At 36.3% G+C, this 25,043-nt stretch overlaps 1 protein-coding gene across 1 annotated transcript in view; it reads left to right on the top strand.

The window, feature by feature from the left end:
• LOC145284900 (chymotrypsin-like elastase family member 1) overlaps positions 1–25,043 on the top strand; it is a 102,599-nt gene that overhangs the window by 61,399 nt on the left and 16,157 nt on the right. The window contains exon 6 of the mRNA XM_080133976.1: positions 21,595–21,731. Coding sequence (XP_079990102.1) covers positions 21,595–21,731 — 137 coding nt within the window. The remainder of the gene's footprint in view (positions 1–21,594; positions 21,732–25,043) is intronic.

Below are 25,043 nucleotides of genomic sequence, written 5' to 3'. Positions count from 1 at the left end.
ACGTGATGTTGCCAAGCTAATCAAAAAGCTTGATTCCAGTAAAGCAACTGGCCTTTACGGTATTCCAATTATAGTACTAAAAAAACTTCAACCTAAACTAGCGCCCATACTTACAAAACTGTTTAAACGTTGTCTTAAGGAGAATAGTTTCCCATCTCCCTGGAAAATTTCATCAGTATGCCCTGTATTTAAGAATTCAGGTGATCGCTCATCCCCCTCTCAGTACAGACCAATAAGTCTCCTGTGCGTCATGAGTAAGTTGCTGGAATCTGTGTTAAATAGAGAAGTAATCAACCATCTCAACAAAAATAACCTTCTTAGTGACACTCAATATGGTTTCCGTTCTGCTAGATCTACAGCAGATGTGCTTACAGTTATATCTCATAGGATTAGCAAATCTCTTGACGGAGGAAACCTTTCTAGGGCAATTGCTCTTGACATATCTAAGGCCTTTGATAGGGTATGGCATAAAGGTTTACTTCATAAGATCTCTAGCTATAGTATTGCTGGAAATGTCTTCTCAATTACTAAATCATTTCTTTCTGATAGGTTCATAAGAGTAATAGTTGAGTGGCAAAAATCAGAAGCTCACAGTATTAATGCCGGTGTCCCTCAGGGGTTCATCCTGGGCCCAACTCTTTTCTTGATCTACATTAATGATCTTCCAAATCACATCCTTACATCATTTGTAGACATTTATGCTGACGACACTACCATTTATGGTAGCACATCTAAGACAGTAAATGACCAAGTTCTCTCCAATTCTCTTTCCTCTGATCTTGAGCACGTAGTACAATGGGGTAAGGAGTGGCTGGTTACTTTTAATGCATCTAAAACCAAGCTTCTCATTAACATTCTGATCCACATCTGGCATCAATTGAAATGAATGGCTCTCATATTCAGGAGGCCTCAAGTTTTGACAAGCTTCTTGGCTTGACCATTACTCCTGATCTTAAATGGAACACGTACATCAAATCTGTTGCCAAGGCCGCTGGAAAAATGGTGGGATCTTTCTATTGATCCGGTAGATATCTCACTGCTGATGCTATTCTCTATCTATATAAGAGCCAGGTACGTCCAAGGATGGAATACTGTTGCCACATCTGGGCAGGAGCTGCTAGAAAGGACTTGGCCTGCCTTGATAGAGTTCAAAATAGACTTCGTAGCCTCGTAGGAGATGTCCTTTTCTCTTCCTTGCAACCTCTATCTCACAGAAGAGATGTTGCGAGTTTGTCTCTGATGTATCTTTATTTTCATGGAAAGTGTTCGACTGAGCTTCAATCTATGGTCCCCCCTCGCCAAACTTTCACAAGAAACACTCGTCTAGCTGTAAACACTATCAATAATTCCCCCCACTCTTTATCTGTGCCTAAACCTAAACGTAGATTCCATGAACAAAGCTTCTTTCTTAGAACTGCAGCCTGTGAAATTGTCTTCCGTTTTCCTGCTTTCCGGTTGACTACAACATGGTTGTCTTCAAGTCTAACGTAAATAAGTTCTTGATGAGCCGTTCCATATAAGTTATCAAATTTACCAAATTTTCATTACTAATGATTACTATATTGTCCAATGTCTACTGTACACTCTTTAACCCTTATCCTTGAGTGGCCTCTTGGCCTTGATAATGTGGTGATGCCTATGTAAAAAACAAAAACAAAAAAAAATGTGTACATATATATATAGATATACATGAATATATATATGTATATAGATATACATGCATGTATATACCTATATATATTCATGTATATATATGTATATGCATATATACATGTGTATATATATATATACATGTTTAAATATGTATATACATATATATGTATAAATTTGTATATACATTGATGTGTATGTATAAACATATATATATACATATCTATCTATATCTATCTATATATATTTATACATATATATGTATAAAGATGTATATATATATGTATAAAGATGTATATATATATGTATAAATATGCATATATATATGTAAAGCATATATTCAACCACTACCGTGGTTTAATGATATGTTTAAAGTCCGAAATTGAATGAATCGAGTCACATTCAAACCCCCACCACTAATTCCGTTCGCAACCAAATTTCAACCAGGTTATATAGTTGGATAGAACACCTCATTAGCTACATTTTTAAAAAGAAATTTCGAAAATTGGTTCAGTAGAAAAAAAGTTACAACAACAAAATATGTGGGTTCACAAACAGGAGAGTAAGTACATACATAAGTGACTAACGCTTTTTTTTTTATTTTGCATAACTTTTTTTGTATATAATTATTTTTTACTGCGATTTTGCCAATATGACATGTTAGCGTAACTGTTAGAGTACCGGGGGTTGGTGGAAAGATTTTAGGTTCAATCCCGTGTATCGGTTTTTTTAATAATTAAAAACCGAACTTTTTTTTTAATAACTAATTTTTTTTAACTCTCCTTATGATATAGATATGCGGTTTTCTTTTCCTAGATGGTTTAGATTTTCAATGCAGCACAGTACGGTTTGGGATCTTACCGTACTATTCTCCAATGCTTTAATAGCTGCCTGACTATCTGAAAGGATAGCTATTTCCTGTTGCTGAACCTCTTTCATGATCAGAACCTCAGATTCAAAAGTCTTAAACATGCGCTATCTCTCCTTCTTCTTCTGTTTTTGTCGTGATGTTTACCGAATGTTAGAGCTGATTTGTCAGACATAGGTCTGAGATCCTGCTCTTCGGTGAAGGCGGGGGTGGTGTTTGGTACCACATCCAATGGTGCCAGCTCATGACTGGTGTTTGGTGTTGTATCCGATGATACCTGTATGGTGAAGACTTCTGCCTGGAAGACCGTCCTCAGTTTACCAAGATAATAAGATTTTTGACAGGTGAGGTGGTTTGAGTATTCTATATAAACACTCGCACCAATCCTATCATTCATTTTAGATCCATCAGTATAGCATTTGATTACGTTGCTTTCCAACTCTTTTTCGTAATCTCTTGCGCCTGTTCTGTCATAAACCATACATGTGAAATGCTTTTCAAATGATCTGGTTTTAGTCATAAGGTCACCCGGCACATGCAAGAGCGGTAGTTCCTTCCTAGCCTCATTACACAACTCCACGTGACTCTTTGTTTTTCCAGTAGTCCCAACAGATCTTGACCACCACAGACCCATGAGATCTATTCTATACGATCCCCGTATCGCTTCTGCCTTCAGGAATTCTTTAATCGGAGGGATATTCAACAGCATCTCCAATGCTCCAGTAGGTGTGCTCGGATATGCTGAAGAAGTCATTAAACAAGCAAGTCTTTGTACCTTCTGGAGTTTCTTCCTCAAGTACAGTTTCTCTGTCCCGCGGATCCAGGAAACACATGCATACGACAAAATGGGACATACCATAGCAATGTATATCCACCTTATTACATGCGGGTTAACTGCCCAGGTTTTCCCCACAATTTGTTTGTATTGCATAAGGGCTGCAGTCACCTTGGAGGAAATCTTTTCTATGTGGCTTTTCCTGGTTAGCTTACTGTCCAGGATTACCCCTAACAGCCTTGCCTCCTGCGAAAGTTTCGATTTCTGTCCACTCAGAAAAAGGTCACCAAGTTGGCAATTCCTTTTATATGTAAACAAGACCATTTCTGTTTTACGGCTACTGAATTCTAATTCATTTCGATTAGACCATTTATTAGGAATATTTAATGCCATTTTGGCAATGCGTCTGACCAATGATGCTTTTGAACCCGCGACCAGCACTGCGATGTCATCAGCATCAGCCTGGACATAAATATTCCTATTTTTAAACTCCTTTAAAAGAGGATTCAGCATACAGTTCCATAGTAAAGGTGATAAAATCCCACTTTGGGGGTTTCATTTAACTACTTCCCTTTTAACAGTTGCCCTCAGTAGTTCTACTTGAACTGTTCTGTGCCTCACCATATACTCAATCCATCGGATGAGTACTGGTGGCACATTGAGTTCTCGTAGCGACTTGAACGTACTACTGAAGGGTATGTTGTCAAAAGCTCCAACGATATCTAAAAAGACACCGAGTGCCATCTTCTTTTTTGTTAGTTTACGCTCTATACATATCACGAATTCATGAACCGCAGTCTCGGTAGAGACCTTGGCTCGGAACTACTGTGATTGAATGATAAATATTGCATAAATGTGTGTTTGAGAGCTAATTTTTTTTGACAATCATTAATAAATATTATAAATTTATATATTAATACAATAGCAATGCCTGGAAAAATCATGGATTATATGGAAAAATGCGCGCATGAAAAGTAATATTCTTAAGATTTTATTAAACCTGGAAAAGTAAAGGACAAGAAATTCAACCTGGAAAAGTAAAGAACAAGATATTCTAGTAAAGTAAAAAATAAGAATTTTTTAGACTTAAAATATTGCAGCTAAAAATAAAATTTGAATATTGATAAATATTTTATTTATTATTTGCATATGTTGTTGTTTATTGTTGAGTTAGAAAGGGTGTCAGTCGCTGGATTGAACTTATTTCCCCCCTATTATTTGCATATATTTATGTAGTGAAAATTGTTTGAATAAAATTAATTCATTCGTTAGTTTGTTAGTAGATGGAATTAATAATTTTATAATTTACATAAAAATTAATAATTTTATTATATCATAATTAAGATCATTTAATTCATACTTATCAAGGCCTGGAGGCCACTCGGGGATGAGGGTTATTGCGTGTACAGTAATCAATGGGACAATATCGTAGTAATCGTTAGTAATGGAGGTCTGATAAAGTGTATTACTTAAGGGGGCGTTTTATGTACGTATGTATGCATATATATATATATATATATATATATATATTAATGTCAAACTCATTTAATTGTACCCATCACCTTCATTCTGATCATTGAGGATATATGAATTTTGGAACGCTTCTTCATGTGTATTTTACATGTATGTGTATGTGTGTGTATGCATGTGTAAGTACATGCTTATATGTGTGTATGTTTGCATGTGTATGTACATGCATATGTATGTTTGCGTGCATTGTGTGTATATACATGTATGTGTGCATGCATGTGTTCATTTCCGTGTGTATGTGGGATGGAGAGGGCTCCTGTAAGCCGTGGTGAAGGCAACCTTTGTAGGAGAAGCAAATCTCTGATTAAAAAAAAACATACAGTGGGAGACCAGTACCCGCATTATGCTGGCCTACAGTTTTACTTGTTGTTGCCTTTCTTGCTCTTCCTTGTTGCTGGATCTTAACATTTTGAACAGAGAGAGAGAGAGAGAGAGAGATAGAGAGAGAGAGAGAGAGAGAGAGAGAGAGAGAGTTAGCTGTCGTACAAAGTTAAATCACTGCAACATCATCTTTGTATATGTACTCCCTCAGGCATTTGTCTATAAAAAATAGTCCTATAGCAATGGAAAAGTTGTGACGCGTGTAGGCTTGAAATGCTGGAAGAATGTAATAATTGATCTGCCATCATTATATGTATCCGTGTGTGTGTATGTATGTATATATGTACGTATGTTTATATATGTACATGTGTATGTATATGTATATATATCTATGTGTATATGTATATATGTATATATGTTTGTGTTTTTGTATGTATATATGTATATATATGTTTGTGTGCGTATGTATGTGTATATATGCATATGTGTATGTTTGTGTATATATGCATATGTGTATGTATATATAGTTAAATGTATGTGTATGTATATGTGCATATATGTGTACGTATTTGTATGTGTATATGTATGTATATGTGTATTTGTATATGTGTGGTTATATATATGCGTATGTATTTGTGTATGTATGCTTGTGTGTATGCATATGTTTATATGTATATGTTTATGGATATATATATTTGTGTGTATGCGTATATATATATATATATATATATATATATATATATAGCAATGACCGTTTACAATGTCATGTCTGCTTTAGTGTGTGAATTCGCCGGTACCACTAAAATCATGTTATGTTAGGGCACTCGTCTGACAAGACGTTGCAGCCATCATGTGTGTATATATATACGTGTGTATGTATATTTATATATGTATGTATATATGTTTATATATGTATATAAGAATGTGTATATATTTATGTATATATATTTATATGCATATATATGTATGTAAATATACATATATATACATGTATATATTTCTATATATTGATATATCTGTATGTATATATATATGCAGGTTTGTATATATAGGTATATATATATATGTATGTAGATATATTTGTATGTATATGTATGTATTCATCGATATATATACATATATATACATATATATATACATACATATATACATGTAATGATATATGTATGCATATATATATATGTATATATATATATGTAATAATATGTGTATGTATATATAAATGTATATATCTGTATTTATATATATGTTTATATGTACATATTTATATATATGTATATATTTGTCTCTATATATGCATTATATATATACGTATATATATTATATATATATATCGTATATATATATTATATATATCATACATACATATATATATATGCGCATATATAAAGTTACAAATTTCGCAATATTTTACATAAGAAGAGGTAATTCTAATCAAATTAGCGGTGTTTATATTATTGTGCCGGACGTTGTCATTATCGTTTTTTCTATGTAAACTGTGAGTGAAAAATTTATAAAACTTTATTTGATTTAATATACTTCAAAATGTCACGAATACAGGAAAAATATTCAAAGGCCTCTGGTTATTCTTTGTCAGGTGCATGCTATCATAAAAAACCTTGACACTTCAAAAGCATGTGGACCCGATCTCATCCCAGCTGTGCTATTAAAAAAGTGCTCAGCCGAAGTAGCTCCAGTTCTCTCCAAACTCTACAACAAATGCCTTAATGAAGATTGCTTTCCAGGCTGTTGGAAAACTGCTTCTATGGTACCAGTAATCAAGAATTCTGGCGAAAGAACTGACCCATTAAATTATCTCCTCATTAGCCTCCTCTCACTTTTTGCCAAAATATTTGAGATCTTAATTAACCATGCTCTAGTCAATCACCTTACATATGCTAAACTTCTGACTGACCAACAATATGGATTTAGACAAACCCGTTCCACAGCAGACATCCTAACTGTAATCTCTGAACGTATATTTCATTCACTGGAAAAAGCGGGGGAGGGCAGAGCGGTAGCTCTAGATATATCTAGGGCTTTTGATAGGTGATGGTATGAGGGTCTCCTCAGGAAAATTAGATCATACGGTATCACTGGAAGAATACTTAACATTATTAAATCCTTCTTAGATAAGAGAAAAATCCAGGTTGTCCTCGACGGTCGTACATCTAAACAATATGATATAAATGTTCCCCAGGTGTCTATCCTTGAACCTCTACTGTTCCTGATATTCATAAATGACCTCCCCGACAAAATTGCCTCTGAAATGGGTATATATGCTGATGACACCACACTCTATAACAGGCACGACAGGAAAACAAATTAACATATATCTAAAGTAATGGCAGAAACACTAGAGGATGACCTCCAATCTGTAGTGGAATGGGGACAAAAATGGATGGTCACGTTCAATGCAGCCAAGACTAAACTAGTTTCATTCAATAATTACAAGAAACCTTCTCTACCACCAACGACTCTTTATCTGAGAGTACATCTTTCAAACTCCTTGGCCTAACGTTCACAGGAAACATGAGTTGGAACAATTACATTGAAGGCATTGCCAGGGCCGCTGCAAGGAAGTAGGGCTCTCTCTACTGTGCAAGAAAACTACTAACACCCGAAAGTATCTTGTACCTCTATAAGGCCACCATTCGCCCATGTATGGAGTATTGCTGTCATATTTGGGCTGGTGCATCTGCTACTAGTCTCTCACTCGTTGATAAGGTTCAAAAGAGAGTCGCAAATCTGATAGGCCCTGAACTGGGATCTAAGCTTCAGCCTCTGTCCCATCGACAAAACGTTGCATCCCTCTGCCTGTTCTACAAGTATTTTAATGGTGAATGCTCTGACGAACTGCAAGCACTTGTGCCCCCACAGCGTGAACACCCTCGACAAACCCGGCAGACTGCTAAATCCCACCGCCACACTGTAGAGATCCCTAGATGTAAAAGATCTTTCTACTCCAGTAGTTTCTTCCCCAGAACCGCTAGACTTTGGAATTCCATTCCAGGTCCCTGCTTCCCCAACTGTACTGACGTGCAGAAGTTCAAGTGCAACGTGAACCGACATTTTGCTGCCCAAATCCCTACATAGTACCCCAGTAGATCTTATCCCTGATAGTAGCCCCCCCCCTACACCAAAGTGGCAATGTGCCTTGTTTGGGGTGAAAATGTAATTAAAAAAAAAGATATCGAAGTTAGTTGACGATTTGAATCCGAGAAGGAACAACCCGTCACATTCCCGTGTGTGAATCTCCCTCTTAACAACCACATCCAGCACCGTCATCGACAATAAAGCTATATTGTTATATTTTCATATATCGGTTTGTCGTCATTCTATTATGCACAGCACAAGTTCAACACTATGAATATTTACTATGTATTTTACGATGTGATTTTCTTAATTATATCTCCGAGACAAAAACATATTTTGAGCTGAAATATTATGAATACTATATTTTTTGAATAAAGTAATACATTTTATTTTGAATTCAAATTTTATTATTTTGAAAGTTTGAATTCTATTTATATTTTCTGTAGTAAAATACGAGGGACATTCCAAAAGTATTGCCTCCTATTTTTTATTTTACCCGTATGGATCAGAGGGGATTGCAAACTACATTGCTATGATGACTGAACTTGTGCATTCATGATCTGAACGTTTCAGCTATCTGTTGTAGATATTTACGGCGTAAGACTCTAAGAAAGCAACGCCTGTCATGGACGTGTCAGAAGCAGAGCAGAGGTGCGTCATTGAATTTCTCCATGCAGAAAAAAAATGAACCGATCACCTTTCACCTAGGCCTGTTGAACGCTTACAAAGCAGATGCCGTTGATGTCAGCATAAATAGATGATATCGTCGCTTTTAAAGTGTCGACAGAGATGTGCGTGACAAAGCGCGCTTGGAACTTTTACTACCGAAACAGCGTTCATCGCCGACAAAAGTTCATTGAGAATGGTGGTAACTATGTAGAAAAATAAATTCTGGAGCACAAAAGGTCTCTCGTTTTAATAGAACAACTCCCGTTTACGTAGGTTTTCAATGTTTTAGTTTTGAGTTAAAAAATAGGAGATATTCCTTTTGGAAGGACCCTGGTCGAAGAAAAATAATCAACCTTATTTTTATAATACACATGTTTTATCCGTATCATATAATCACTATTCTTTATAATCATTCTCGATGTTGCCTCCGTTCAATAGCAAGAGACAATGGACACCCCTGTAAAGATAGTTGCGCGTGTAATTGCGAAGCAAAGGTTGTGCAATCGCCAACCATACCTCTCCTGGATTGGCATTGTTTGGGTCCAGTGGAAAAGAGAGGCCCAATACTTTTTGGAAACAATGCCAAGATAAGCGGAGAGCACATACAACAGCTGAAATTCCCGAATCGCCACCCATTTTAGTACTAACATGGGTCAACGTTGCTTAACTGCGGTGATCTGACGGGAACTGGTGTGTCAACGAGATTATGCCGTATATAATCATTATAATTTAAATAATATCGTCTGATCATCGGATCTATTTAGCAAATGGTGCTCAGAACAGTATACAATATGCATTGTTATTGGGTTAGGTCTATTTAATACTAAGGCATGTGTCGTTTAAATTTTTTTAAAAACAATTTTGGAATATTGTGAATTTTTGTACGATAAAAAACAGAGATAAAAATCGATGTTGTCTCACTGGTCAACACAGATTATAACAGATAACGCCAAACTAATCAAGAACCTTGATTCCAGTAAAGCAACTGGCCCAGACGACATTCCAATAATAGTGTTGAAAAAGCTTCGACCAGAACTTGCCCCCATACTTACAAAACTCTTTAAGCGTTGCCTTAAGGAGAAGTACTTTCCAACACCCTGGAAAACCTCATCTGTATGCCTTATATTTAAGAACTCAGGTGATAAGTCATCTCCCTCTCAATACAGAACAATAAGTCTCCTGTGTGTCATGAACAAATTGCTGGAATCCATATTAAATAAAGAAGTAGTCAACCACCTCAGCAGAAATAACCTCCTTAGTGACATGCAACATGGGTTCCGTTCTGCTAGATCTACAACTGATGTGCTAACGGTTATACCCCATAGGATAAGTGAATCTCTCGACAAAGGCTTCCTCTCTAGGGAAATTGCTCTTGACATATCAAAAGCCTTCGATAATCTTTGGCATAAGGACCTACTTCACAAGATTTCCAGCTACGGTATAACTGGAAATGTTTTCTCAATAATTAAATCATTTCTCTCTGATAGGCTCATAAGAGTAGTGGTTGATGGGAAGCAATCAGAGGCCCACAGTATTAATGCTGGAGTCCTCCAGGGGTCAATCCTGGGCCCAACTCTCTTCCTGATCTACATCAATGATCTCCCAAAACACATACTTAAATCATTCGTTGACATCTATGCTGATGACACGATCATCTATGGCAACACATCTTTTCCAGCTACGGTATAACTGGAAATGTTTTCTCAATAACATGGTTTCCGTTCTGCTAGATCTACAGCTGATGTGCTAACGGTTATACCCAATAGGATTAGTGAATCTCTCGACAAAGGCTTCCTCTCTAGGGAAATTGCTCTTGACATATCAAAAGCCTTCGATAATCTTTGGCATAAGGACCTACTTCACAAGATTTCCAGCTACGGTATAACTGGAAATGTTTTCTCAATAATTAAATCATTTCTCTCTGATAGCTTCATAAGAGTAGTGGTTAATGGGCAGAAATCTGAGGCCCACAGTATTAATGCTGGAGTCCTCCAGGGGTCCATCCTGGGCCCAACTCTCTTCCTGATCTACATCAATGATCCCCCAAAACACATACTAAATTCATTCGTTGACATCTATGCTGATGACATGACCATCTATGGCAACACATCAAAGGCCGTAAATGACAAAGCTCTCTCTGATTCCCTCTCCTCTGATCTTGAACCCGTCGTTCAGTGAGGGAAGAGATGGCTGGTTACTTTTAATGCATCTAAAACCAAGCTCCTATATTTACATCATCAACGCTCTGATCCCCATCTAGCATCAATTGAAATGGATGGCTCTCATCTTGAGGAGGTTTCATGTTTTTACAAGCTCCTGGGTTTGACCTTTACTCCTGATCTGAAATGGAACACGTACATCAAATCTGTTGCCAGGAACGCTGGGAAAATGGTGGGATCCTTCTACCGCTCCAGAAGATATCTCACTACTGATGCAATTCTCTATCTGTATAAAAGCCAAGTACGCCCAAAGATGGGTTACTGCTGCCACATCTGGGCTGGAGCTCTAAAAACAGCCTATCATGCCTTGACAAAGAACAAAATAGACTTCGTGGCTAAGTGGGGGATGCTCTTTTCTCTTTCCTGCAACCTCTCTCCCAAAGAAGAGACGTTGCGAGCCTGTCTTTGTTTTATCGTCATTTCCATGGCAAGTGTTCGTCCGAGCTCCAATCTCTGGTCCCCCTCGCCAATCTTTCACGATAAACACCCGTCTAGCTAAAACCACTGTCAGCAATTTCCCCCACTCTTTATCCGTGCCCAAATAAAACGTAGATTCCATGAACAAAGCTTTCTTCTGGGTAATTGCACGCTCGTGGAATTCTGTTCCGTTTGCCTGTTTCCAACCTGACTAAAACTTGGATGTCTTCAAGTCCAACATAAACAAATTCCTGATTAATCCCCCTCTTAAGTAAGACACTTTATCAAATCTCTAATACCAACTATTACTACAATATTATCCCCTTGATTACTGTACACATAATAACCCTTCCGGGCCTTGATAAGAGGTGATCTCCATGTAAAAAAAAAAAAAAAAAAAAAGATAGCAGTTAATCCATAGCAGTCATAAGGGCTGCGTTTTAGATAAGGCACCTGGTATTCCAAAATAGTCACCCATACTGACCACGGCCAACTTGGCTTAATGTCGGTGTTCGTGTGTCAATATCCGTATATTTTGATCATGAACAATATGCAAAACGGCAGCAAAAGAAATAACTGTTTTTAAAAATAGTTTTCAATGACACAAACCTTGACAATTTGAATTTCTGGATATTCTAATGGGTGTACTTAAACACGCAGTACACCGGATACGAATAGACAGCAATTATTTACATCTTTGTGCCCCCTGCGAAACTAAATCGATATTAGTCTCATATTTCTTTCTCAAGACCATTTACAACCATTTCCATTCTTGGGTATATTTTGTGCCGCGCATTGACAATATTCTAAGATCAAATGATTATAAAGTCAAAAAGATTGACAAAATGTGACATGATACTTAGTGTTGACATAATCCTCATTTCTGTATCATTTTGAACGTATATTTTATTTAAGGGAGTAGATGTGTGTATATATGTATGTATATATGTATGTATATGCATGTATATATATGTATATATATACATGTATGCATATATATACATGTGTATATATGCACATGTATATATATATATTTAGACAGCATTTTTCTCTTAAGCATATTTTATAAAATAAAATAGAAGTTATTCTGTCTCTTAATTCTATTTTTTTTTTAGTTTATATATATATAAATTATGGTAATAATATTCCAACATGATGGGAAAAATCGAACTCATTTATACATCCACCAACGTTTCGTCTTTATTTTAAGACTTCTACAAACTGATTGATTGTACTTGTATGTTGTTTTAATCAATCCTTTTTTAGGAAGTTTGAAATAAAAAAGGAAGGTTGATGAATATTTGAATAAATTTATATTTTCTTTACTTTTCCATATATATATATATATATATATATATATATATATATATATATATATATTAGCTTCTTTCAATCTTGAAACAATATGGATACCCACTGTAAGAGTGCTTGCCCGTACAATTTTTAGCAAGGGTTGCGCAATAGACAACCACACCTCCCATGCATCGGTGTTGTTAAATACCAGTGGCAAGTAGAGGTTTCGAACGACTGGAGACAATGCCGAGAATAGCAGAGAGCACATAAAGCTCCTAGAATTCCCAAATAGTCACATATTTGGTACCAGCCAGGCTCAATGTTGCTTAACATTAGTGATCTGGTGAAAAACGGTGTGTAAACGTGATTATGCCGTATATATATATATATATATATATATATATATATATATATATATATATATATATATATATATATATAACGTTTACAAATATATTCATTGTTTTCGAGAAGTCTAGAAGCATGCATAGAATATAAACTTATACACACATGTGCTTCTAGAGATATATTTTGATAATGCTGAATGTGTGGTTGTTGAAGCATTAAACGATATAATTTTTATTAATAAATTTTTGTTATAAAAGAAATATTTCAATCGCTCTGTATTCTTCCTCGCCATCCCCTACACTTAAATAAAGGAGCTCATAAAAAGAGAGCCTAAATTATGGCCAAATCGTTTTCTTAATTTTACTTACCCTTCATAATACCACATCGCATGAAATCACTAAAATAACCAACTCGTATTCTTTCGAAGCGAGGAATATAATTATATATGATTTCCTTTTTTATTATGAAAAATCAGTTTTAATATACAAATGGTTTCATTCTGTGAATGTTTCCATCCAGAAAAAAATGTTCGACAAATATCGAGCTGAAAATACTTCCTGTCCCGAGGGGGAATACCAACGAAATGATCAATGGTTGATCGGATATAAATCAATTTGCGCAATGATCCTAATTGTCTAGACATCTACACAATTTCCCAAATTGGACAAGTAATTTCGTTTGTTTTCCATCGGTTGTCTCTATGAACAATGAAAACATCCAATACAGAAAGAGATAACCGGGTCGGTATAATTTGCGTCCGCAGTTCTTAAGACGTGGACGATATTCAGAACCAGTTCTACCTGAAACATTTTCAAATCCAAGATAATACAGAGGAAAATATGACTGAACAATTTGTATGTTCGTTTTCGTGTATTTCTGGTAAGAAATACCAAAGAGAAATAAAGGTTTATCTCTGAAAAATAAAGATTGTGAAAAGTAAAAAAAATGTGCATATTTAGATGGATGATTTTTCCACCTGATGCTGTCAAATTGTACCTAAATAGATTATGATATAAAAAAACTCCTCTCAAACAACACCGCAACAAACAATACAAATTTTAAACTTTAATGCTTTTCTAAGCTGTAAAAATTGAACGGTGTCTCACTTAATTCGTCCTTTTTCAAATAGTTGTTCTGTTTTTTTTGTTCATTTTATTTCAGTCAAACTTCTCTTCCTATGGGATTAACACTTGATCTCTGTATGAGACTCATACATATTCAAATATTCCATTTTCTCGTGTATCTCACCGAGTTAACAAGGAAGTTGGAAACATAATTTTCCGTTCCCCAATTGACCATTTAAATATGGTATATCTTTCTAGTGCTCTATTGGTCTTTCCAGATTCCAAGACAAGAATTGATCTAATCTGATGGAGTACCCAGATTCGTACTGTTAAATGACGTAAGATCCTTTAGAGAAGTTGCACCCGTCCTAATAAAATCCAATGTAGCTTAGCCATACAAAGATCTTATTTGACCACGAATAATATGTGATTTTGAATATTTAATCAGGATTTACTTTTAAAGAAAAGTATCATGACCGGTTGTCCTTGCAAACCCCTGTACAGAAAGACCTTAACATCTCGAGGATAGTGTCTGGTAAGCATTCGTACTCTCTCATATACAAATGAATGCTATCTCCAAAGCATCTAACTAAAGAAGTTCATATTTTTATGAAATGCGAAACAGTCAATACTTGGTTACGCTTTATTTTCTACTTGGTTGTTTAAGCATTTACTCCTCCTTTAAATTTTAAATCACATTAAAAACTTCCTTTAAATTTTGAATCACATTTAAAACTTCCTTTAAATTTTAAATCACATTTACAACTTCCTTTAAATTTTAAATCCAGTTTAAAACTTCCTTTAAATATTAAATCACGTTTAAAACTTCCTTTAAATATTAAATTGCATTTTAAACTTCCTTTTAAATTTTAAATCACATTTAAAACTTCCTTTTAAATTTTAAATCACATTTAAAACTTCTTTTAAATCTTGAACCATACATTCTCATGATCATCAAAAATCATTTTGTTTCACATAGTCTCATACCCAAATCGGCACATTGCGTCTCTCTGTGGTTTTGGCATTGATACCGCCTAACCCGATTACTCTCATATTCGATGCTTACATCTCCATCTGGACTACGTGCCTTAAATCTGACTTATGCCGCGGTATCACATCAACGCTCAAGTTGTTAGAAGATGGCTCTTTAGTAATAGATCTTCTTCCTCATTAAGTTCTACACCGTCGGGTTTGCTAGCGATGAATGATGGGCATGCATGGGCGTCCGCAGTGCGCTTTGTCATACAAGGGTCATTCCAATATAAAATCCTCTTATTTTTAAACTAAAAATATCGAAGCGCTACGAGGACGAGAATAGTACCATTAAAACGAACGACCTTTTGTGTTTCAGAATATATTTTTCTACATAGTTATCACCATTCTAAATGCATTTTTGCCAGGAATTCAGTTACACATCTTTGAATTTTGACGTACGCACATGGTATTCGTTGCTCTCTGTAAATATCTGCAACAGAAGGATGAAATTTTCAGATAAAGAATGCGTAAGTTCAGTCATGATAAGAATGCCATTTTCAATCCATTCGAAAGGAATGAAAAAAATAGGAGGCATTACTTTTGGAACGCCTCTTCTAATGTTTTTCAAATGCTTCGCTAACTAAGGCAACTTTAATTTACGATTTGTAAACTTTTGAACTGCCAAATTGATCTGAGCACTCAACATATCACATGTTAACCGTAATTAATGAAACTATTGCTTTGCTTGTACAGATTTTCCTATGAGAAAGCAATGTTTTATCGATACATGAAATTAAAATTCTCCATTGTTTTTAAAACTTACAATAGCAGCTTCATTTAAATACAAGTAATATATAAGCCAACAATCTAAATATTCTCAAAATTTGACATGTACCACATGACGATTTGTACTTTATAGAAATCATATTAACTATTATTATAATAGAGTCATCTATATGTCACGCTTGAGGCTTATTGAATGATGTCAAATCGATTAACTCTGTCAGAACACAAGAAACTGCGAATTTTTATTCAGTCTTTGAATTTAGGTATCAAGTGTGAGATTTCAATTATACTTGATGCTGTTCTAAATCAGCTGCTAGAAATTATATGCGGCCGTCATGCTTGATTCGAGAATAAAATCTAACTCCAACGCAACGTGAACCAACAAGTTTTTCTACTTTTTATAAAAAACAATCAAACATGAGTTTACAAAGCCAGTTTTATTTTGGCAAAAGATAAAATCCAAAATTAGTCTTCCTGTTCGATATATATATATATATATATATATATATATATATATATATATATATATATATATAATGTGTGTGTGAAAGTGTCTGTGTGTGTATTTGTACATTTCCCTACGCAATAACTCTGTCAATTTTAAGCCTACAGACTCGAAATTTGATATACAGGGTACTGAAATTTGGGAAAATCGATGTGATTGGTTTTCGAGCAGAAATTTCGCGATTAATGGGTCAAGGTTCAACGATTTGACTTTTGAGAACTCTACCAAGCTCCTCCTACAATTTGGGGTCTAAACACTTGAAATTTTAGATATAAGTTCTTTGGACATGGATCTAACTTAATAACTTGATTTGGGCCTCAAACAATTTTAGGGGGTCATAATAGGGGTCAAAGTAAAAAAAAATTTGGCCGTTTTTTTTTGCTCAGCATACACCTCAAAACACCCGGACTACGCCGGGCACCCATGCTAGTATATATATATATATATATATATATATATGAGAGAGAGAGAGAGTGAGGTAAACAAAATTATGTAATAATCATTTAGATGCATTCCAAACATTAAACATAAACGACAACTTTTTGTACGATCGCTTCCGAATTGATATTAATTTTATTAATATCGAATATAATCGCTTTCATTAACTATTTGGTTTGTTTGTCAAGTGCCGAATTTTGCTGCAACATTCTGCATATATATATATATGTATGCATATATATGTGTATATATATGCATATGTATTGGCGGACTTGTTGCAGACTGCTTGACATGATTAGTGTGTTCCACAGGATTGGCGTGATGCATTGATGGTGGTGCTATACAAGGGGAAGGGTGCCAGAGATGAATGTGGAAACTATTGGGGCACCTCTTTGCTGTCCGTAGGATCATGCTAGACAGAATGCTGGAGCACATTGCTGACGATATTCTGCCTGAGTTGCAGTGTTGTTTCAGATGTAGTGGATATTATTTTTCCAGCCAGGCAACTACAGGAGAAATGTATAAAACAGCGAAAGAGTCTGTATCAGGTGTTCATCGATTTCACCAATACCTTTTATAAAGTAAATAAGGATGCTTTGCGGGTGATTCTGAAAAATGAGATATGAAGGCTGTGATCAACGTTGGCTGATCCTATTTCAGTAGAAAATGGTGTTAAGCAGGGAGACATTCAAGCACCCACACTCTTTGCTTTGTATTTCACTATGGTTTTTCGGATGGATTCAGGGATTGCTCTGATGGTGTCTATATTCGCTACCAAACTACTCAGCAACACAATTCGTTACTTGCTCTATGCAGATGACTGTGATCTGGTAGCTCATACGGGGACTGATATGCAGCATCTTGTGGACGCCTTTTCGGTTGCCCGCAGCGCACTTGGGTGACTATCAGTCTAAAAAAAACTGTCTTAATGTATCAGCCTGCAACAAGCATGCCATACTATGAACCATCAATTTATGTCTATGATTCGAAGATAGCGGTTGTCGCTAAGTTTGTATACTTAGGTAGCACACTAAGTATGTCCAGCGTTACGGATTAGCAAAGCAAGTGGTGCTTTTGGAAAGTTGGACAAGCATTTGTGGAGCTATCGTGGTATCTCGCTACCAACAAAGATCAAGGTGTATGCCGCATATGTTCTCTCTGCTCTTCTCTATGCCTGTGAAACTTGGACAACATACAGAAAGCATTTAAGACGTCTCGAGCGGTTTTACCAGATGTGTCTATGGCGAATCTTAGGTGTGTGCTAGCAAATGTATGTCAGTGATGTTGAGGTTCTTGAACGAACCCAATGTCTAAGCATTGAAGCTCTCATTATCAAACATAGACTGAGATGGAGTGGTCATGTGGTAAGGATGTCAGACAGTCGACTTTCCAAACAACTCTTTTATGGCGAGCTTGCCGAGAGGAGCTGTCTGGCTCAAAAACCTAAAATGAGGTTCAAGGATTGTGTGAGGTCCACCTTGAAAAAATGTGAGATGGATGAGAAAACCTGGGAGAGTCTTGCTTTGGATCGTGGAGAGTGGAGAAGGGCTTTGCAGGGAGGTGTGTGCATGCTTGAGGCTGATCGAACCCAGTATGAACGACTGAAACGTGACAGTCGGAAAGGGAGGGTGCAAGAAGCAGTTGATGAGCTTGGGCGTCAAATTGGTCGGGATTGTAAGGCGTGTTGGAGATTATGTCTGAGCAGAGCTGGGCTGATAAGCCACCAGACTGCTCATCAGCGCAATGGGACACAAAACAGTCTTGTGTTGGCAGATCTAACTTGTGTCAACAGCGGGCAGACATGCAAAAGAGCATATATATATATATATATATATATATATATATATATATATATATATATATAAAATAGTCAATAAAAATATTCTATATGCAGAAACCCGACAATTTATTTATTAAAAGTTAGTCCTGTATATTACTTTCCAATGCAATCGTCGCAAACTCTTGTCACCATGTCCTTGCCTATAGCGTCGATCGTCTCCGCAATGACAGCCTTCAGAGACTTGACCGTGTAGTGTACATGTCTTATGATTTTAGCCTCTGTTCCTCCCAGAAAATATAAGATGTTATAGTCAACTAAGAAGAGCGACTAAAAGTCTGGCAGCCAGTTGTTAGAAACAGTGGTGAGGAATGTTGCTGAGAAATCTAATTATATAAGAGAATAGCCAAATAAAAAATTATTTACATTAAACTTTAGCCAAGTTCCACCATTACTGATCATCATGGTGTTGTCTATATACCAAATGCGCATTAACCTTTATCCGAAAGTAGCCTCCGGGAATTTATAAGCGTGACCCCTATGTAAAAAGGCCTCAAACCATGGGATGTACCAACATGTATATTACGTTATTACAATATATCTGACAAGAAGCTTTAGCCAGATAAACTTTGATTAACGCAGATTTAGTATAGTAATAGATTTCAATACTAAACTTGCAGATAGAATTCATTTTATGAACATCTGTTTGTAATATTTAATGATAGAATCTATTACACTGGTCAACAGCAAATGTCTTCTCTTCGTTTTCTCAGCTGATTTAGTTTGAATCTGATGATTGAGAAAAACCATTGTGATTTTTAAATTCAGCACAAGTTTTTGCGCTATAACCATATGTCGTTCTTACGTTTTTGATCACATGTACTCATGTGTGGAGTATTTCTGAAGTTGGTAGGAGTAAAACACGATGTTCTGATTGGAAATCACTATTTTAATGCCAAGACGTATAGTTCTGGGCGATTACGTCGGAAAGGGATCAGTTTGAAATCATAAAACCTCGAAATCTTCCAAAAATTGGTGCTCAGCATATATGGAGGACTAGCGTGTGCGGGAAGAATTGATGCCTTGCAAAGGTAGGGACGTCATTAACGGCCATGTATTGGACAGAGACAATACACTCTTCCTACTGCTGCATATCAAGTTCAACTTAAGCAGTTCACTAAGTCTCTAGACAAGAATAGTGACTGCTTCACTTACTTGAACCAGGATGTTCCAGGATTGACTCTGGGTAAGTCGAAAGCTGGCATAATTGACGGTTCCAGTAGCTTATCAGAGATCAAGAGTTCAAATACCCAATGAACGAAGTGGAACGAGAAGCGTGGAAGATTTTTTTTCTGGTCATCAAGTATTTTCTTGACAACAATAAGGCCAGAAACTATGCGGAAGTTAACAACATGCTGACTCTTTTCAGAAACCTGAGCGTCAAGATGCACTTTCACAGATAGAGCATTTTTCTGAGTACCTGGGTTCAATGAGGAGCAAGGGAAGAGATTCTCTCAAGACCTGAAAGAGATGGAAACCGGATATCAGGGTCGCTGAGATGCAGTCATAATGGTTGACTACTGTTGGAATCTGAAGAGAGACTTCCTCGCTACTGAGAATTCCAGGAGTTTGAAGAAACGGAAGTTCAAGCCCTGAAGTTTGAACCATAGTAAAGCAACTTACATTTTATCAATGCCCACCTTTCAGTTTATAATAATCGATGTTTCTATCAGGTAATCAATATTTTTGTGGCAAGACATTTTTTCTCCTAAAACTATATTTAGAATGATATGTGTTGATAAAAATCAGCTGATAATACCACAAAAAATATAATCGATTTTGTCACAAAATCTGATTCTTTTAAAATTAACTTAACACAAAAACCTGACCTGATGGGGAGAAATAGATAACATTTCCTGATTCAGCAGTGCAAACTATCCTAAATCAGTTGTAGAAATCTAGACACAATTATATAACACTAAGCAACATTTTTTAAAGAACTGTTGTTTACATGTCAGTATACCCAGTTCAAACTCTAAGGCTACAGAATAAATACCCACAAAGTTGGTATTATTTTGATCAGCATTGCGCCGGATAAATGATATCTAAAATGTAGAAAAATATTCATTCTTTGACCCTAATAATGTGCATATTTTCTCAGGGATAGAAAGTGGGTTTGTTTTCTAACCATTTGATATTGACTAAAGGGAAGTAACTGAAAATATTTCAAGTAGTTATTTCTCTTATGCCAACTCATTTCTCAAGTAATTTATAATAATGTATGTGTAGGCTTGACGGAGAAGAAAGAGAGAGAATGGGATATATTTTTTTGTAGAAATATGCAGTTTTTGCTCTGATACTTTATCATGTAAAAGAGCATTTTTTTTAAAGTCCGGATAAAATTAAAAAAATACGAATCAAACACCCACAATGTTGATATTTTTTATCTGCGCAACCCAGATTACACAATATCTAAAATAAAAATGATTAATAATTTTGGATGCCAACAAGCCATTTATATCATTTAATGTTATCAAAACGCACACACGTCCCTTAATGTTATAATATAGTCTGTTTTTATGACAATAACGAACGGGAAGTAACTCTGGTATATTTTATTCTTTTTACGCCGACTACAGTTGCTTGCGTGTGAGTCTACAAAAATGAATGGGCTGGGCGAATAAGAAAGCTAGGTGAAGGAGGAAGGGAACGAGGGAGGAATAAAAGTTTTGCCATTCTTTGGCCATGGGCATTGCCAAGTAGCCGTGCTAGTGAATACTATGATAACAATGATATGATACCAATACTATAACTGGTCTTTTTTATTTTCCAAGTGCTTATCTACCTATTTTTTCTCATTCAGGTGGCGAGTTATCTGTATTGGCAACTAGTGGCGCCTTTATTATTCGAGCAAATTCAGCATGCAACGGATTGGTTGGCAGCATGACCGACCAGAAAATTTGTGCTGGCTACGGTGATGGGACATTCTCTATTTGCCAGGTATTGCAGAATGTTATAAATATACATTGCCTCAGTGTAGAAAGATATAATATATTGATGTTGTATAATAAAACCCTACACTAGTATGTGGAGATTATGTTAACTAGTATAAATTTTGTCATGGATTACATAAAGTACATGTCAGAACAACCTGGCGGAAAACAGAAACAAAAGTATTTTCAAAAGTCAGTTCGAGTCGAAATGCAAAATAGATGTGCCCGACAATGTTGAAATGTAATTTAATGTTTCCCCAGACTCTGTCGTTGTGTCTTCATTTTAGATTAATTTAGATAATCAAGTTAAGAAGTAATTAGAATTATATATTGACCTTTCCTTCCATAAACACCATTTCTTTAAATAAAGTTAGCAAGTGTCTATCGTGTTTCCACGCATGAGAAAATTAAACAGAAAATTAACAACTACGATGGGATCGCGGCCCACGTCTGGAAAAGTGACAATCGGAAAATGAAGACCACGATCGCGCAGGTATGTAAAACGACTTTGTTTTATTGACTTTGTTTTGCTCACGAGCGAAAACGCATATATGCAAGAGAGCACGCTTACGTAAAAGACGAGGTGCGAAATGTTTTATATAACGTTTAGAAAGTTACACTGATGCGTGTTCAAATAATCTATCTTGTCATTAAATACTTTATTTCCATTATTTTAATGATATATAAAGATCACAAAAAGAGGCGATATAATATCACTGTATTATTTAATAGTTCTCTTTAACTCTTTTAAAGTTTTCACAAATTGTTGACAGTTCTTGACCATACAAAGATTCGTTATATGACAACATTAAATGTATGCATGACTTGTGCTCGGATTTATATCATTGAAATGTAACCAACTGTTTTGTTTTTTACTAGTTTTCACTGGTATTCTGATTTTTTTTTACAAGGTGGTCACCACTTATCAAGGGCCGGAAGCCACTCAGGGATAAGGGTTATTACGTGTACAGTACGTTAGTGTTGAGATTTGATAAAGTGTCTACTCAAGGGGGCGGTGCATCAGGAATTTGTTTATGTTGGACTTGAAGACATCCAGGTTGTAGTCAGGTGGGAAACAGGCAGACGGAACAGGGTTCCACAGACGTGCACTTCTAAGAAAGAAGCTTCGTTCATGGAATCTACGTTTAGGTTTTGGCACAGTGGGGAAAATTTTTTACAGTGGTTTCAGCTAGACGAGTGATTTTCATGAAAGATCGGCGAGGGGGGACCAGGGATTGGAGCCCAGACGATCACCTGTCATGGAAGTAACGATAAAACAAAGACAGGCTTGCAACGTCTCTCCTGTGGGAAAGAGGTTGCAGGGAAGAGAAAATCTCATTCCCCATTAAGGCTCGAAGTCTATTTTGTACTCTGTCAAGGCGGGACAGAGTGTTTTTAGCAGCTCCTGCCCAGATGTGGCAACAGTACTCCATCATTAGACGTACTTGGCTTTTATATAAGTAGAGAATTGCGTCAGTAGTGAGATATCTTCTGAAGCGGTAGAAGGATCCCACCATTTTTTCAGCGACCTTGGCAACAGGTTTGGTGTACGTGTGACATTTCAGGTCAGGAGTAAAGATCAAGCCCGGAAGCTTATCAAAGCATGGAGCTTCCCCTAGTCGAGAGCCGTCCATTTCAATTGATGCCGGATGGGGATCAGAGCGTTGATGATGTAATGATAGGAGCTTGGTTTTAGATGCATTAAAAGTAACCAGCCACCTCTTCCCCTACTGTACCACGCACTCAAGATCAGAGGAGAGAGAAGTAGAGAGAGCTTTGTCATTTATGGCCTTTGATATGTTGCCATAGATGGTCGTGTCATCAGCATAGATGTCAACGAATGATTTAAATATGTTTTTTGGGAGATCATTGATGTAGATCAGGAAGAGAGTTGGCCCCAGAATGGACCCCTGAAGGACTCTAGCATTAATACTGTGGGCCTCTGATTTCTGCCCATCAACCACTACTCTTATGAGCCTATCAGAGAGAAATGATTTAATTATCGGGAAAACATTTCCAGTTATACCGTAGCTGGAAATCTTGTGAAGTAGGTCCTTATGTCATACTTTATCGAAGGCTTTTAATATGTCAAGAGCAATTGTCCTAGAGAGGAAGCCTTTGTCGGGAGATTTACTAATCCTATGAGATATAACCGTTAGCACATCTGCTGTAGATCTAGCAGAACGGAAACCGTATTGTATGTGACTAAGAAGGTTATTTCTGCTGAGGTGGTTGACTACTTCTTTATTTAATATGGATTCCGGCAACTTACTCATGACAGACAGTATACTTATTGGTCTTTACTGAGAGGGAGACGACTTATCACCTGAATTCTTAAATACAGGGCATACTGATGAGGTTTTCCAGGGTGTTATTCTATAATCTTCATCTCACCTTATAACCATGACTTGACATAACGACTTGAGTCGATATTCACCCAGAATGGGCTGAACAGATTCCTCTTATAAAACACCCCGGATGAATACAGACCACGAAGCGGTCAAGATAGTGATAGGAAACCTATCTCGGACCCAACAGTGAACACCGTAGACCAGTTAACGGGAGCTAGATTCGACGTTGGCTTTAATTGTGTGTAACCACTTCTTTAACTGCCCCCCATTTCCCCGGCGCCTTTGCCAATCTTGGAGTGGTTTTGGAGTTATTGCTTCGTGAATGGACTCTCCTTGTTTGCGAGTCAGCGTAGCCAAACAAACGAATTTTTCTCTTTAAAAGAGTTTAGTTAAGAAGGATTATTCTGTATCGTGTACCCCATGTGAGACAAAATCGTGCCAGCGGATCTGCCGAATTTGGTGGAGGCAGTGTAAGTCAAACGCAAATAATTTTTTGAAATTCGCAGTTTTCATTGGCCAGATCTTGGAGTTGAAGTGAAAGATTGGCCAAACAAGCGCCTGATAAATGCGAACGTGCCTATTATGATCTCGGGAGGAGACCATAGATTAATGTTGTAAGCAACAGGACGATATCATCGTAACGATGACCAGTGGCGACAGGCATTCGCCTTTTGCTTTTTTCTTTCAAGTAAAAAGTCGGCCCTGGTTTCTACTTTCACGCAAATTTATTTGGATTGTAACAAGGTGATACTTTCAGTTTTGTAGATTAGAATTATTATAAGCATGGCTTTGAATAAATTAAATGTTATTAGATATGAAGACTTCTAACAAACATTGGCTCAATATGACTCTTGACTCACTTATATTATATTGGTTCAATATGTATAATGGTTGAAATATCGTTAAACAATAACAAAGAAAATAATACAACAAACATGTTAGGAGACCAAGAAGAAATCTGGACAACA

The sequence above is a fragment of the Euprymna scolopes genome, chromosome 9, assembly GCF_053919585.1.
Source record: "Euprymna scolopes isolate OS-2025 chromosome 9, ASM5391958v1, whole genome shotgun sequence".
Lineage (NCBI taxonomy): Eukaryota > Metazoa > Mollusca > Cephalopoda > Sepiida > Sepiolidae > Euprymna > Euprymna scolopes.
Note: the sequence above shows the minus strand (reverse complement) of the source record. Positions and strands in the feature narration are given on the sequence as shown.